The 15,967-nt window shown below is 45.6% G+C and overlaps 1 protein-coding gene across 8 annotated transcripts in view; it reads left to right on the top strand.

Moving 5' to 3' along the window:
• The window catches only part of herc2 (HECT and RLD domain containing E3 ubiquitin protein ligase 2), a 57,578-nt gene that overhangs the window by 32,464 nt on the left and 9,147 nt on the right, over positions 1-15,967 (top strand). For all 8 annotated transcript variants that reach the window (XM_084012122.1, XM_084012121.1, XM_084012119.1 and 5 more), the window contains exons 51-80: positions 831-939; positions 1,027-1,166; positions 1,339-1,529; positions 1,623-1,728; positions 2,396-2,487; positions 2,571-2,746; positions 2,915-3,026; positions 3,463-3,544; positions 3,650-3,884; positions 4,443-4,620; positions 5,163-5,244; positions 5,366-5,537; positions 5,629-5,773; positions 6,102-6,327; positions 7,103-7,277; positions 7,814-8,000; positions 8,931-9,074; positions 9,616-9,807; positions 9,906-10,059; positions 10,664-10,771; positions 10,879-11,010; positions 11,098-11,256; positions 11,808-11,926; positions 12,610-12,735; positions 13,208-13,363; positions 13,441-13,755; positions 14,032-14,246; positions 15,170-15,347; positions 15,441-15,602; positions 15,860-15,951. In XM_084012122.1, coding sequence (XP_083868248.1) covers positions 831-939; positions 1,027-1,166; positions 1,339-1,529; positions 1,623-1,728; positions 2,396-2,487; positions 2,571-2,746; positions 2,915-3,026; positions 3,463-3,544; positions 3,650-3,884; positions 4,443-4,620; positions 5,163-5,244; positions 5,366-5,537; positions 5,629-5,773; positions 6,102-6,327; positions 7,103-7,277; positions 7,814-8,000; positions 8,931-9,074; positions 9,616-9,807; positions 9,906-10,059; positions 10,664-10,771; positions 10,879-11,010; positions 11,098-11,256; positions 11,808-11,926; positions 12,610-12,735; positions 13,208-13,363; positions 13,441-13,755; positions 14,032-14,246; positions 15,170-15,347; positions 15,441-15,602; positions 15,860-15,951 — 4,660 coding nt within the window. The remainder of the gene's footprint in view (positions 1-830; positions 940-1,026; positions 1,167-1,338; positions 1,530-1,622; positions 1,729-2,395; positions 2,488-2,570; positions 2,747-2,914; positions 3,027-3,462; positions 3,545-3,649; positions 3,885-4,442; positions 4,621-5,162; positions 5,245-5,365; positions 5,538-5,628; positions 5,774-6,101; positions 6,328-7,102; positions 7,278-7,813; positions 8,001-8,930; positions 9,075-9,615; positions 9,808-9,905; positions 10,060-10,663; positions 10,772-10,878; positions 11,011-11,097; positions 11,257-11,807; positions 11,927-12,609; positions 12,736-13,207; positions 13,364-13,440; positions 13,756-14,031; positions 14,247-15,169; positions 15,348-15,440; positions 15,603-15,859; positions 15,952-15,967) is intronic.

The raw sequence follows: 15,967 nt of genomic DNA, 5'->3' as shown, positions 1-15,967 counted from the left end.
ATCATTAGATGGTAAAGCATCCACGTATAAAGACTCTGAATGTCAAACACGTTCTGAACCTCTAACCAGAAAGGATTCACAGACGCATGTTAGAAACAATATAAAGGCTTAGGTGGAGACCGGAACATATAAAGGTACGCCGGACTCTTTTAGAATGAAAAACAAGGTATTTTATTGTTGAGGGCCAAGAAAAAGACAAAACATGCTCAAAGTACAAATCAGAGTTGTACTTGTGTTCCTTGGATGTATCGGCAATTCCATTTCATTTATTTATTTTTTTTCCTACACTGGTGTACCTATTTATTGCTGCGGTACCGTCTGTATTCTGTTGGAACAACATTTGGAAAAATAAAGTTTAAAAAAAAAAAGTACAAATCATAGAAACGAAAAACGGTGTATTGGGGCCACTGTCGTATTGTAGAGATTTGGATCACCACAGGCCTTATTTCCTTTTTGGGGATTTTCTTGTTCTTGTTTTCCTGTTCTGTTATTTCTGTTATTTTTGTTTACAGTAAGTCTTACTGGGAATTTTGCTACTTTATAAATTTGCGATTTGCCACTTATTTCTCTGAATATTGCCCCCCTCTTGCCGCTCTATTTTTGTTTTTTCCCCTACAGTGGCCCAAATAAGCCGTCGTACTACAAAGCAAAATTGAGTAAAGAGATTAGCTCGTATCACGTGTTCCACGCCAGTGGACCAGAACATAAAGACAAACCTGATGAGGTTCTTCTTCTTCCAGCAAAACTCTCACTGTTGTCTCAGTTATCTCCCGTTTAATGTGAACTTCTGTGAGCTGTTTCCATGGTAACAGCTGACTGGTTTGTTGTAGCCTTCAGTGCTAACGGGAAGGACGTGATCGTGGACTTCCCCCAGCAGTCCCACTGGACCGGCCTGCTGTCTGAGATGGAGCTGGTTCCCAGTGTTCACCCAGGAGTCAGGTGAGGGACACCTTCATGGTCTCGGCCCGTCCAGGCAGCTTCCCATCCACATGTCCGTCACGTGTAAGTAACTGGTGATGTGTTCAGGTGCGACGGCTGTCAGATGTTCCCCATCAACGGCGCCCGGTTCAAGTGCCGTAACTGTGACGACTTTGACTTCTGTGAAAACTGCTTCAAGACCCGCAAACACAACACCAGGCACTCGTTTGGTCGAATCAACGAGCCGGGTGAGTCGCAGATTCACACCCTGACGCTCTGAACCCACATCGCCCAGACGTTGCGTCATAAAATACCGAGCCGTAGGAGCTGGCTAGGTGGAGTGTGTTTAATGTCCAGGTATGAAGTGTGTACATGTGTTTGTGAACCTGTGTGCCCCCCCCCCCCCCCCCCGACCTCCAGGCCAGTCTCCGGCGTTCTGTGGCCGCTCAGGGAAGCAGCTGAAGAAGCATCACAACAGCCAGCGCGGGATGCTGATTGACGACTGGTCCCGCGCCGTCAAGAGCCTGAACGTGTCGTCTTCGGTGAACCAGGCGGCGCGCCTCATCGACTGCAGTGATCAGTGTTGGCAGTCGTCCGGCTCGCAGGGGAAGGTGGGGGATCTGAACTTCACACTCTTAATTAGCTGCTTGGACGGTTCTGTTGTTGTAATCAGAGTCACATGACTGGGACTGTCTCCTCCACAGCACTGGATCCGTCTGGAGCTCTTCCCCGACGTCCTGGTTCACCGGCTGAAGATGGTGGTGGACCCGGCAGACAGCAGCTACATGCCGTCACTGGTTGTGGTGTCAGGCGAGTCCACCTGCTATCTTACCCAGCATGCATCACTCTGGCTGCACTCATGCATATGAATACACGTTTTCTTTTTAAAGTTGAACCTCAGCTCCTATAATACGTTTATTATAAACAGGGTTGGTACGGGTGCTGTAAATCCTTGAAAACACTTGAATTTTAGGGTGGTGTTTGCAAGGTTTTGAAAAATGCTTGGATTTAGAATAGTGCTTGAATGTGCTTGAAATATATGTTCTATGTGATGACATATACAGTATGACATAACACAGAGAAAAGATCTCCATATTTGAGGGACTGAAAACAGCATTTTCTGACATTTCTGTATGAAAAATTACTTTTGATGATGAACAGATGATCAAGCCAAAATAGAGAAACTCAGAGCTTTAAAGGACGTATAATTCCCATTAAAACCACAATGTTTCCTTGCACCATTTTCTCACGTTTGTCCTATGGAGCAATTACATGCGGTTCTCCTGGTGTCCACTAGGGGCATTGCTGCTCTGTTATGGAGCTCTGCCGTGTTTGAGGCAATACATCAAAATCAGTGTTGTTGGTAATCGCTGACATATTCTAGCTGTTTGCTCTTCAAATTGTTCCTATTGTATAAGTAGCTTGCTTACTTGACATGTATTATCATCATGAATGTGTGTTTTTCCTGAACATCCAGGTGGAAGCTCTTTGAACAACTTGATTGAGCTGAAGACGATCAACATCAATCCCACAGACACCAGCGTCCTCCTGCTGAGTGACTGCACCGAGGTCAGTTAGCTCCGTCGTTAGCATCACCTTCCCATCGTCATCCGTCTCCTTTTTAACACCAGTGATGTCTCTCCCCCCCTCAGTATCACAGATACATCGAGATCGCCATCAAGCAGTGCCGCAGCTCCGGAATCGACTGCAAGATCCACGGCCTCGGCATCGTCGGGCGCATCAGAGCCGAGGACGAAGACCTCGCCACCGTCCCGTTCCTGGCGTCCGACAACGAGGAGGAGGATGATGACAAAACGGCTACTGGGAGGTACGACGGGTTGTTAATTTAAATAAGAGGAACATTAATTTGAAGGTTTATGTTCTGTCTATTATTCCACGACTTTTCATGACTTTATAGGTTTTTGTAGTTTAGGAAACACTAGTCAAAAACTCAAGGCCGATAGGATCTGATTCATGTTCCTGTTTCCTCCTCTAGTCTTGCTCGGAAGAAGTCCTCAGGTCTGGAGTCTGCAGCCACCATCAGGACCAAAGTGTTTGTTTGGGGGCTGAATGACAAAGACCAGCTGGGAGGACTCAAGGGCTCCAAGGTGCTGCTCGTGTATATTTGACATTAGCCGGCAGCTGAACTGGCTTGTGTTTTACATGATGCCTCACATTCTCTCGAGAAAGGCAGTCGAGTTGAAATGTTTCTCTATAGCTGAAAATGTGGCGTAAAAAAACCCAAATACATCCCTTTTTTTTGTAAATGTAGTAAACCAAAATAATGACATTGAAATACTTTGCTTAAAGTGCAAGACCTCAAAACTGTGTCAGGCATGAGATTTGTTCAAGATCTCATTGAGTCCTCGCAAACTTTTCTTTTCTGAACATGAGACTCTCCACCAGTGTATCAGATCTACAGCAGACCAGTGCTCTGACGTGTTTGCTGAGCACCTTTGGGGTTCTTCATCCTGCATGCTAGACGATGTGGGCCAGATGCTCCGAAGCTGCTGCCTTTCTAATCACTCTTATTGGTCCTTCCAGATCAAGGTGCCCTCCTTCTCTGAAACCCTGTCTGCTCTCAATGTGGTCCAAGTGGCCGGTGGGTCCAAAAGCCTCTTTGCAGGTGGGTGATGAACGTCCTGGAGTTTGTTATATTATATATATCTAGATATAGATAAAGATATAGATATTTTGTATTCTGTGTGTAAGTGCTGTGTCTCCGTTGCAGTGACGGTGGAAGGGAAGATCTACGCCTGTGGAGAGGCCACCAACGGCCGGTTGGGCCTCGGCCTGTCCAGCGGGACCATCCCCATCCCCCGCCAGATCACCGCCCTCAGTAACTACGTGGTGAAGAAGGTCGCGGTGCATTCTGGGGGGCGCCACGCCATGGCGCTGACCGTGGACGGGAAGGTGTTCTCCTGGGGAGAAGGGGACGACGGCAAACTTGGACACTTCAGCAGAATGTACGTCATCTTTCACAGGACGGTCCTCAACTTAGCCTTCATGAAGGACCTTGACATTAGCTTATGCTAATAGCTAGGCTAATGCTAATTTATAGCATGCTAACTATTGTTACGATTATGTTTAGCTAAGTGCATAAAGGTATGTTGTAGATACAAAATACAGTTTAAATATTTGTGAATGTGAGTTAACATGCAAGGCTGGGATATGAGTATGCTACGTGTAGCATTAGCTGTTAGCATAAGGTAATTTGAAGGCTAAAGGCTACATATGCAGAGATGGGTATTACGATAGGTTTCAACCAGTCACTACGTATATTTATAATAATAATATGTAGAATTCAAACACTTTAATGGACCTGAAAGACCACTAAATACCCAGATACACTGGACTACAGGTCTAATTACTCTTTAAATAGTGACATAGATCAAGAATTCTGTTTTCATAATTTTGTGAGTTCCTAAATTAAAAACATTGTAAATTCTGTCTCACATCTCCATAATGCAGCGATATGTCTGACTACGTGATTAAGGAACCGTGTGTTTTTTTTCCCATACCAGGAACTGTGACAAGCCGAGGCTGATTGAGGCGCTGAAGACCAAGCGGATCCGCGACATCGCCTGTGGCAGCTCCCACAGCGCGGCCATCACCTCCAGCGGTGAGCTGTACAGCTGGGGGCTGGGGGAGTACGGACGCCTCGGACACGGAGACAACACCACGCAGCTGAGGCCCAAACTGGTTCGTCTGGTTGTTTGTTACAGACCGTTGGGATGTGGTTCTTCTCCATAGTCGGTGTTTTTTTACCTGCCGATGTAGATGTTTGGAGAGACAGACAGGAGAACCATCTGCGCTCTCTTTAAAGCCACCAGACTCCATTTCCAAAACCACTGATTTAACCTCTCGGAACACAGGAGCTGCTGGTCTACAGCTGCCTCCATCTGTTGGTTCGTTTGTGTTATTGTGTGACTTTGGAGTTTTAAAGGGTTCGTTTGGAGTCATTGTTTGGAGTCATTCATCAATGGTGTCTGGTGGCTTTGAAGTGAGCAGATTGAGATAACGGCTTTTTTCCTGTAGGTAAAGTAACCTCATAAAACCTGCTTAAAATCAGAACTATCCCTTTAAGGCCAAACACAACAACTTTTTGTTTGTGTTATTGTGTGAATCTGAACTGACCCTTTAAAACACCCTATATAATGTGTAGAGCAGCGTTAGTTTCTGATGAATCCCAGTATACTATGAATTGTGTACATTAACCACGCCTTGTTGCTGTGACCTTACAGGTGAAAGTGCTTCTGGGACATCGTGTCATCCAGGTGGCTTGTGGGAGCAGAGATGCGCAAACTCTGGCCCTCACTGATGAAGGTATTTCTGTTGATGCAGTATTTAAACTGAATGACGCTAATAAACACAAATGAAGATCCTGCAGGCACAAGATGAGTCTCCCTGTCTGGTGTGTCATGTGTGTGTTAATATTATTTCTCAGGCTTGGTGTTCTCCTGGGGGGATGGGGATTTTGGGAAGCTGGGTCGTGGCGGCAGCGAAGGCTGCAACATCCCCCAGAACATCGAGAGGCTCAACGGGCAGGGCGTCTGCCAGATCGAGTGTGGAGCTCAGTTCTCATTGGCTCTCACCAAGTCTGGAGTCGTGTGGACCTGGTAAGATGGACCGACGACTCGACGGCTGCCCCAGTCATCACGTCGTGTTCCGTTTTTTTTGCCCCCCGTGACGTTTTGTGTTTCCAAACAGGGGCAAAGGCGACTACTTCCGTCTGGGCCATGGCACCGACGTCCACGTGAGGAAGCCCCAGATGGTGGAGGGGCTGAGGGCCAAGAAGATCGTCCACGTCGCCGTCGGAGCCCTGCACTGCTTGGCTGTTACAGAAACAGGACAGGTGAGTACTGACCTCCTCCACCGGGGGTGCTATGAACCGGGACACTACGAACCCGATCGTTACTCTACTTCACCAGACACTTCCGAGCTCGGCGGCTTTACAGCCAATTACACCTCAGAACAACTTCACTTCCTACTCGATATTTACTCATTTGAAAGATGCAACATGTCAGATCGGTTTTAGTTTTAAACATTCAACAAACATATTCACCAGAATGTGACGAGGTCTCAGCGTTGACGTCGTGTCAGAGACCCGGTATCTGTGTCTCAGTCCAGACCACCGTGTGCTGATGGCAGCCTCTCTGACCCCGGGTGTGTTTCTCATTCAGGTGTTTGCCTGGGGCGACAACGATCACGGGCAGCAGGGGAACGGGACCACCACCGTGAACAGGAAGCCCACGCTGGTCCAGGGTCTGGAGGGGCAGAAGATCACCCGCGTGGCCTGTGGCTCCTCCCACAGCGTGGCCTGGACCACCGTGGACGTGACCACACCCTCCGTTCATGAGCCAGTCCTCTTCCAGACGGCCAGGGATTCCCTTGGAGCCTCCTATCTAGGTAACCCTCGTCTGTCTGTCTGTCTGTCTGTCTGTCTGTCTGTCTGTCTGTCTGTATGTTTAGCAGATTGTACACAAGGGGGCGCTGTTTAGTCGTTGTCAGACCGGAACCCAGATTTTTTTATACTGAAGTGATCAGGTTGTTTTAATTTTATTATTTGCATTTTATTTGAATATTTGATAGAATGTTGCCCCACTTTTATTAATAATCATGATTCTGAATCATTGTTGTTTGCTTCCATCTCAGGAATTAAGATGTGTATATATAATAATAACACAATGCACAAAAAACATTAATCTCGTAAAACAAGAAAAAATGTATTGAACCAGGTTATAGCAATTTTGCTAGTTTCTGCCTGTTTTCCCTGGGCAGGTAAGAACAGATGAAAGAACAAGAATATTAAAATTGTTGAGATATGACAGAATAGAAAATGATGTGTGTGTGTGTGTGTATATGTGTGTATGTATGTATGTATACATACAACTATATATATGTAATTAAGTAGATTGAATATTAAGACTTATATTAAATATTAAGAGAATATTAAAGTAAGTGACCAGAGGGTGAATCCCTGACTATGAACATACATGTGATTAATCATGTGATCACTTGAGATCCGTCTCTTTGTAGCTGTGTCATATTGTTATGCTCTGTAGCTTTTATGAAGTGTAGCAGGTTGATGAATGTTAGACCAGCTGTTCTCAGGTCAGCTGGTAGTGAAGGAAGGCAGCGTGTCTGTATGTGTGTGTGATTGTGTTGGCGTGTCACCCTGCAGGCGTCCAGTCGGACAGCGACTCGGCGGCGGCGGTGAACAACAAGCTGAGCGGGCAGAGCAGCATGAAGCCCAACCGACCCTCGCTGGCCAAGATCCTCCTGAGTCTCGACGGGAACCTGGCCAAGCAGCAGGCTCTGACCCACGTGCTGTCGGCCCTGCAGATCCTGTATGCAAGGTGAGTCCGTCTGCAGCGCTGGGGAGAGACTTTATTTATTTATTACATACATTAATGACATGCTTAATTATGCATTCTCCCATGTATATCTGTATACACATCAAAAGGTATAAGATAATGTAAAAAAAAAATATATATATATATATATATATATATATTTATTTATTTTTACATTATCTTATATATATATATATATATATATATATATATATATATATATATATATATATATATATATATATATATATATATATATATATATAATTAAAAAGGGAATAATAATGATAATAAATTACCCCCCAAAAATAAATAAATAAATAATAATGTGTCTATAAATAAAATAAAAAATTACAAACTACATTGGAGAGGAGGGGATGAGAATCATGTTTTGATCAAACATTAGAATAAGTGAAATACAGCAGGGGTGTGTGGGGAAAATAATACTTTTTTATAACTTGTACATTTGTGAGTTTAATCTCAGAGTATTTATATTTGACCTACAACGGCCCCCAAATAAAAAGCGTCCGTTTCCTCAGGGACGCCGTTGTCGGCGCTCTGATGCCGGCCAGCATGATCCTGCCAGCAGAGTGTCCTTCCAGCTCGCCCGTCCCCCCGTCAGACTCCTCATCCTCCTCCAGTGTGAGCGACGAGGAAGGTCCTCCCGTCCTGCCTGAGACCGAGGACCGGGTCAGCCCCAATCCCTGGCAAGACAAGAAGGGAGAGGTGAGGACGGGACACTGGTGGTGGACCTTTACACCTCATGTGGATTTTGTCAGAATCTATTATTACCCAGCGATTTCATTTTTAAATGTTCATTATAATAAGACAGACGTATATAATAAAACAACCACCAGGTTTTTAAACATTCAGGGTTTCTGTTGAGGTTTCTGAATGAAGCTCAGGTTGTTTAAACAGCTGTGAGCCTCCTTTTATGTGAAGCAGCCAACTGTTAGTGACCTCAGTGAGGATGTTGTTTTTAAAAAGAGAAGAACAAACTTTTTAATCCTGAAAAACCTACTAACGGCCCCGTTTGGCTTTTCTTTTTATTCTTCATCAAAGTGCTGCTTCAGATGCACTTTGTGCTGATTTACTGTAATACAGGAAGCATTAATTTTCCCCCCACGTTGAGCAGGTGTTGCAGATGCAACCATCAGCAAACTATATATGGGTCCAACATGGAAACGGCAGCAACTCTCATTCATCACTATTACACGTTTTCACAGCTTTCTCCGTTTTCATTCTGCCTCTTAAAGTTTGAATCTTTAGACAGTTGTGATGTTACATGATGAACTTCTACATGTTATTACCTTCAGGACAGGTTATGTCTTTAAAGCCACCAGACTCCATTCACAAAAAGGGTAATTTAACTTCTCAGAACACGGAGTTGCTGTTGTAGCGCTGCCTCCATCGGTTAGTTAGTTTGTGTTCTTGTGAGACTTTGTTGTTTTAAATGATTCGTTCAGATTCACCAAAGACAACTCTCCCTTTAAGATTTTATTCCTGGTTGATTTTGTTATTAAATGAGAGTGAATACATTCGTTATAGCAGTCAGTGTTGAAACGCTATTCTAAACCAAAGTGCAGGATTGAGCTCATTAAAACGTTTAATGCTGTCGTTTTGTGTGACCGTGTGTGTTTTTGTGTCCATGAACAGCCTCCGTCGTCAGAAGACGCCATCACGCCATCGTCGGCCATAACTCCCTCGGCCTCCGGCGCGTCCTCGCGTCCCTTCATCCCCGTCACCGACGACCCCGGAGCCGCGAGCATCATCGCCGAAACCATGACCAAGACTAAAGAGGTGAGTTGGTCCCACGGCGGTGGAACCAAGAACCATCTTCTTCTTCTTGTTGGGTTCATGACATCATCCAGAGGTGCTCGGTGGATTTCACCAAGCTGGATTCACTGGATGTAAGCAAGACCCACGTGGGCTGGTTCACCACAGCTGGAGGAACCCAGAATAAAGTGTTTATCTGTGATTTAACATCAATAACCAGATGAAAAGGATTCTGAAATAACTTCATAATGATGGTGATCAGTAAAAAAGTGTCAAGTCATGCTTTGTTAGGTCTGTCTTCAAGACCACAGGATAACTACTTTTAAAATGCTTGTTTTCTGAATGGAGTCTGGTTGATGGGTGCTAGGCTATGCTAACATTGTAGCTGCTCCATCAACACTCCAAATAAGGTCATCTAGACATAAATACGGCAGAGACCTTGTTGTTTAAACCACAGACAGTCTCTGGTTTCTCCACATAGTCTGGTCTGGTCTCTGGACTAATGTGAGCTACTATCGTAGACCTCTGGGGGACCACAGACAGTTTTATCCCGTCTTGTCTGCAGGACTCTGAGAGCCAGAGTAAAGTGGTCGGTCCGGAGCCTCAGTACCTGGACGAGTTCACCAGTCTGCTGGTCCCCGATGACACCCGTGTGATGGTTGACCTGCTGAAGCTGGCGGTGTCCTGTCGCTCCGGGGAGAAGGGCAAGGAGGTGCTGTCTGCCGTGCTGTCCGGGATGGGGACCGCTTATCCACAGGTGAGACCAGGTCTCCGGTTTCCCCCTGGTGCTTCTGTGCTCCGTGGGACATCGGCTGTGGTTTTGACGTGTCTTCCTGTCGTCTTCTGTTTACGCAGGTCGCCGACATGCTGCTGGAGTTGTGTGTCACCGAGTTGGAGGACGTTGCCACGGACTCTCAGAGCGGCCGTCTGTCCTCTCAGCCCGTCGTGGTGGAGAGCAGCCACCCGTACACGGACGACACCTCCACCAGCGGCACGGTCAAGATCCCAGGTGAGCTGCCGATATTTAGAGAGCAGGGTGGCCGATGGCCCATCTATAATGCCGATATCATGTTTTTGTTATGTTTTACGTTGCATCTCATCTGTGCACGTTGCAACCTTGAAATAATAATAATTAATTAATTAATCATTAATAATGTCAACAAATGAGACGCACACAATATATTTCCCAGCTGATTTTTTTGGTTTTGGGCATAGATGCACTTATTTAATTTTCTTATTTTATTTTTTCCTAAGGAGAAATTACACACACTTTTCCTGTTTTCTCTTTCCACTGTGTTACGGAGCACTGCAGGCCAATGGAATACGTGTATTCAACTCAGATGGTGTTGGCTTGTTGTTATGAATGTGGTGTGATTAATGTGATGGTTCAATCGCAGTTGTTTTTTTTATTATTATTTAAAAACTATTTAGGCTTACCTTCTGTCCCATAGCCATCCCATAATGTATTTATTTTCTTTCTCTGATCACTTTGTGATGACAGGAGCTGGAGCCTCTTTTGTTTACATGTTTTCACCTGGTTCGAGTGAACAGACCGTTTACAGGAAGTGACTGGATTTCATGACAGGAAGTGACCGGGTCTCTTCCCTCTGCAGGTGCCGAGGGTCTGAGGATCGAGTTCGACCGACAGTGTTCGACCGAGCGACGCCACGACCCGCTCACCGTCATGGACGGAGCCAATCGAATCGTCTCCGTCAGATCAGGTGATGAAGAGGAGCACGGTGAAAGCTAAACCGCTAGCTGACGGAATGCTGACGCTAACTGTGATGCTAACTGTGATGCTAACTGTGATGCTAACTGTGTGTTTCAGGCCGGGAGTGGTCCGACTGGTCCAGCGAGCTGAGGATCCCGGGAGATGAGCTGAAGTGGAAGTTCACCAGCGACGGCTCGGTGAACGGATGGGGCTGGCGTTTCACCGTGTATCCCATCATGCCGGCTGCCGGTGAGTTGCACTGAACCGCCTGTCGCCGAGTGTTGAAACTACACTGTGACACTGTGTTTCTGAGTAAGTCTCCGTGTCTCCCCTCAGGTCCCAAAGACTTACTGTCAGACCGCTGCATCCTGTCCTGCCCCTCCATGGACCTGGTCACATGTCTGCTGGACTTCAGGCTCAACTTCGCGTCCAACCGGAGCATAGTTCCTCGCCTCGCCGCCTCGCTAGCCGCTTGTGCCCAGCTCAGTGCTCTAGGTACGGCGTGGTTCTCCTCATCCACCAAGTCATGACTTGTCAGCGTTAAATCGGTCACAAATACGATTACTAGCAGCCAGAAACACCCTGGACATCAGGGTTGGTACGGGTGCTGGAAATCCTTGAAACCCTTGAATTCTAATGTGGTGTTTTCAAGGTTTTGAAAAGTGCTTGCATTTAGAATAAAGTGCTTGAAAGTGCTTGAAATGTATGTTCTATGTGATGACATATATGATGTAACAGAGAAAAGAAGATCTCCATATTTGAGGGACTGAAAATAGCATTTTCTGACATTTCTGCATGAAAAATGACTTGATGATGAACAGATGATCAAACTAGTTGGTGATTATATTTCTGTGGATCTGTTAGTGGAATTAGTTTTCCTTTCATTTGTGGTTCTTCTGTTGTATACAAATATGTAGTTTACCACAGCTGGAAGGAGCTGGAAAAGCATGAAAATTAACCTTGAATTGCTTGAAAAGTGCCTGAATTTGACTTTGGAGAAGATGTAAGAACCCTGCTTGATACTGCATTAATGTGGTTTTGTGCAGCGGCGGGACACCGGATGTGGGCCCTGCAGAGGCTCCGGAAGCTGCTGACCACCGAGTACGGTCAGTCCATCAACATCAACCGGCTGCTGGGCGACAGCGAGGGCGAGGCCCGCTCCATGGTGAGGTCACCACTACGTAATGAGAATGATTGATTACCTCGTTATATGTAACATCTGTTAGCACCATGGTTATTCTCATAGTGTTAGTAATGTTGAAGATATTTTGTCTAGATGTGTCAAAGATACGGAAGCCCTGAGCTGCAGAGTGAGAGGGGAAAAAGTTCTGGTGATTCTTTTTTTAAATCTGAACTAAATTGTTTTCTCTACTGTGTTTATGACTTAACAGGTGGAAAGAAAAAAGGTTTTGCAAAAATAATCTTTTTTTTTTCCTGTGTGAAAAGGAAGGAAGGGGGGGGGGGGGTAGTTTAGTTTCCATCCCAAGTGTTTCATTTCTTTAAATTTAGAATGAAAACTCGCCTAGAAGGAAAAACATGAATGCTTTTAGTCTTATTTATAACATGGAGTAGTGACGCGCTTTGGCCTCTTGTGGCCAAAATGTGTATTACATTAATTTTTTTTTTTTACAGATGAAAAAGGGAGAGACATTTAGAAATAATATCCTGGCAACACCTTTTTTTTCACAGGAGAAACATTTAATTTAGATCAGATAAAAAATATATATAGTTTTTTCTCAGGGCTTCCATACCATCTACTGCAGTGCTGCAATTATCCTTAAATAGAGCCCTTTTATAGTAAAGCGAGGCCTATATTTGTAATAATGACTGATGATCCGTTTCCCTCAGAGCTTCACAGGAAGTGCGCTGGCGGCGCTGGTGAAGGGGCTCCCGGAGGCCCTGCAGAGGCAATACGAGTACGAGGATCCCATCGTCAGGGGAGGAAAGCAGCTGCTCCACAGCCCCTTCTTCAAGGTGACTCGCCGTGTTCACACTGCATGAGGCTGATTTGAACAACTTGAGGGTCCTTAAAGCTACATTCTCTCTGCTGGCCACCAGGGGGCGACTCCTCTATGATTGTATAGAAGTCTATGAGAAAATGGTCCTACTTCTCTCTTGATGTATTATCTCAGTAGACATTGTAAACATGAGTTTATGGTCTCAATCTCCAGTTTCAAGTCTTCTTCAATCCAGCATGATGTTCATTTAGTAAAGTATGGTCCCTTTAGAGTCCAACAGACCAGAAAGCAGGGGATGCTTTAGGGGGCGGGGCTTACCGGGGATGCTTTAGGGGGCGGGGCTTACCTGCTGATTGGCAGGTCGCTACCACGCTACCAATACTAGGTAGCTACTAAGATGGCTTTAACACTGTAAAGTTGACCTTGAATCATGAAGCTAACTTTGTTAGCAGCAGTAGCAGTTCAGTTAATTTTAACATGGTGTTCAGGTCCTGGTGGCTTTGGCCTGCGATCTGGAGCTGGACACGTTACCCTGCTGCGCTGAGACCCACAAGTGGGCCTGGTTCCGCCGGTACTGCACCGCCTCCAGAGTGGCCGTGGCTCTAGACAAGAGGACCTCCCTGCCAAGACCGTTCCTGGACGAGGTGAGTGATCCGGCCTTTAGTTTCCCTCCTCACGCTTCGTGAACCTTCGTAACCCCGCCGGCTGTGTCCCTCTGAAGGTCACGAAGAAGATCCGCGAGCTCATGGCCGACCACGAGATCATCAACGGCCTCCATGAGAGCCACGAGCTGTTCAAGCGGGAACACGACGAGCAGCTGGTCCAGTGGATGAACAGGCGTCCAGACGACTGGACCCTCTCTGCCGGGGGCAGCGGGACCATCTACGGCTGGGGACACAACCACCGGGGCCAGCTGGGGGGCATCGAGGGGGCGAAGGTCAAAGTGCCCACGCCCACCGAGGCCCTCGCCACGCTGCGGCCGGTGCAGCTCATCGGCGGCGAGCAGACGCTGTTCGCCGTCACGGCAGATGGAAAGGTCAGTTTTTTCTGGTCATTATAAAGTACATTATAAAGCACAACATATACATCCTTTTGTTTTTCTTTTAAAAACAATACATACATAAATAATCAAATAAAAAATAAAATAATTAATTAATTAAAACAAAAAATAAAAAAGACAAGATACAAACTATGTGACTAGTAGACAATGTTTTAATAGTTTAATTCATAAAAAACAACAGCTGAAAATGATTAAATCATAAAAAAAATTGAGTCCCAGGAAACTGATATGTCTGTGTTTCTGGATTGCCAGCTGTACGCGACAGGATATGGAGCCGGCGGTCGGCTGGGCATCGGTGGTACGGAGTCCGTTTCCACGCCGACGCTGCTGGAGTCCATCCAGCACGTCTTCATCAGGAAAGTGGCGGTGAACTCCGGAGGGAAGCACTGCCTGGCGCTGTCGTCGGAGGGCGAGGTCTACTCGTGGGGGGAGGCCGAGGACGGGAAGCTGGGCCACGGCAACAGAAGGTCTGGACTCGGCTCCTTTTAGTTTCACATCGCACACTTTTTTATGCACATTTTGAAGCATCAGAAAAGCTGTACAGAAACGGCAACTCTTCATCGGTTGTGGATTTGAGTTTTCTTTTTGTTAAAACGGGGTTGATGCCCAGCATTTTAGTCATGTGACTGATCAGCTTTAAAAAAATGTCAAAAATTCACCCAAAAACCTCTCAAAAGTATTTTTTCTTAAAAATAGATCAAAAATATAAAAAATGTATTGAAAATTGTTCAATAATTCAGCAAAATCTTCTCAAAAACACGTTCCAAACATTAAAAAAATAATTAAATGTTTGTATTTTTCTTTTGTTTTTTCAAAATTAAATTAAATAGAATCTACAAAAATACATCAAATGTGCCAGAAATATCTGAAAAACATTGAAAATGTCACAAATGCAACAATCAACAATTTACTTGTATTAATTAATCGATCGTCTTATTTAAGAATGAAAACGTTCTTACCTGCAGGACTCGGACCCTCCAGGACTGAGTTTGGACATCTCTGCCTTACATAGTGGACTCAACATATCCCACAATTCATCTTGAAAAGTAGTGTATGACCAAAGGCCGAGCGTTTAGACCAGGGCTATTCACTTAGTTTTGAATGAGGGCCGGTTGATGGAAATGATCCAAAAAAAATAATTATGAGCATCACATTAAAAGCTACAGATACTGTAAAACACTACGACATATGAGTGCATATATTGTTTTATTTTATCAAGTAAAATATAAGTTATAGGTTTACTTACAGCTTAATAGTTCATAGAAATTCTGGTAGAAATATGTTAACTCCAAGTTCCACAACTTATCAAAAAACAATCCTTATTTTATTAACATAGGCTGCCTAGTGTTAACTAAGCCACTCTAGTAACCATGAGTCCTGTTGCCTGCAGCCCCTGCGACCGCCCGCGGGTCATCGAGTCCCTGAGGGGCGTGGAGGTGGTGGACATCGCTGCCGGGGGCGCCCATAGCGCCTGCATCACTGCCAGCGGCGAGCTCTTCACCTGGGGCAAAGGTCGCTACGGACGGCTGGGCCACGGAGACAGCGAGGACCAGCTCAAACCCAAGCTGGTCAGTGATCCCTCACCACACAACGCCACATACTCGTTACCCAGACGACCATGGCGGGGCGGGGCGGAGCTGACGTCTGTGTGGTTTCTACAGGTGGATGCACTGCAGGGTCACCGGGTCATCGATGTGGCGTGCGGCAGCGGAGACGCCCAGACTCTGTGTCTAACAGACGATGACATGGTCTGGTCCTGGGGGGACGGGGACTACGGCAAACTGGGCCGGGGAGGAAGTGACGGCTGCAAAATCCCCATGAAGGTAAACCCGTTTTACAGAAGCATGTTCCGTGTGTCTGCTTTCTCTAGTCATGTTCTACTTCCTGTTAGTAGTTCTACTTCCTGTTAGTAGCGACTGGCAGCATAGTCCTGAATAATAATAGTATAATAAAATTTAAATAATAATACAGTAATAATACTGCTACTACGACTACTAATATTAATAATAATAATAATAATACAACTACTACTAATAATAATAATACTACTTATAATAATGATGATGCTTCTTGTTTTCAGATCGACTCTCTGACGGGCCTCGGGGTCGTCAAAGTGGAGTGTGGCTCTCAGTTCTCCGTGGCGCTCACTAAGTCCGGTGCCGTGTACACGTGGTACGTTCCTCATCGC

The sequence above is a fragment of the Eutrigla gurnardus genome (genome assembly GCF_963514095.1).
Source record: "Eutrigla gurnardus genome assembly, chromosome: 6".
Lineage (NCBI taxonomy): Eukaryota > Metazoa > Chordata > Actinopteri > Perciformes > Triglidae > Eutrigla > Eutrigla gurnardus.
This window is presented reverse-complemented; position numbering and strand designations above follow the sequence as displayed.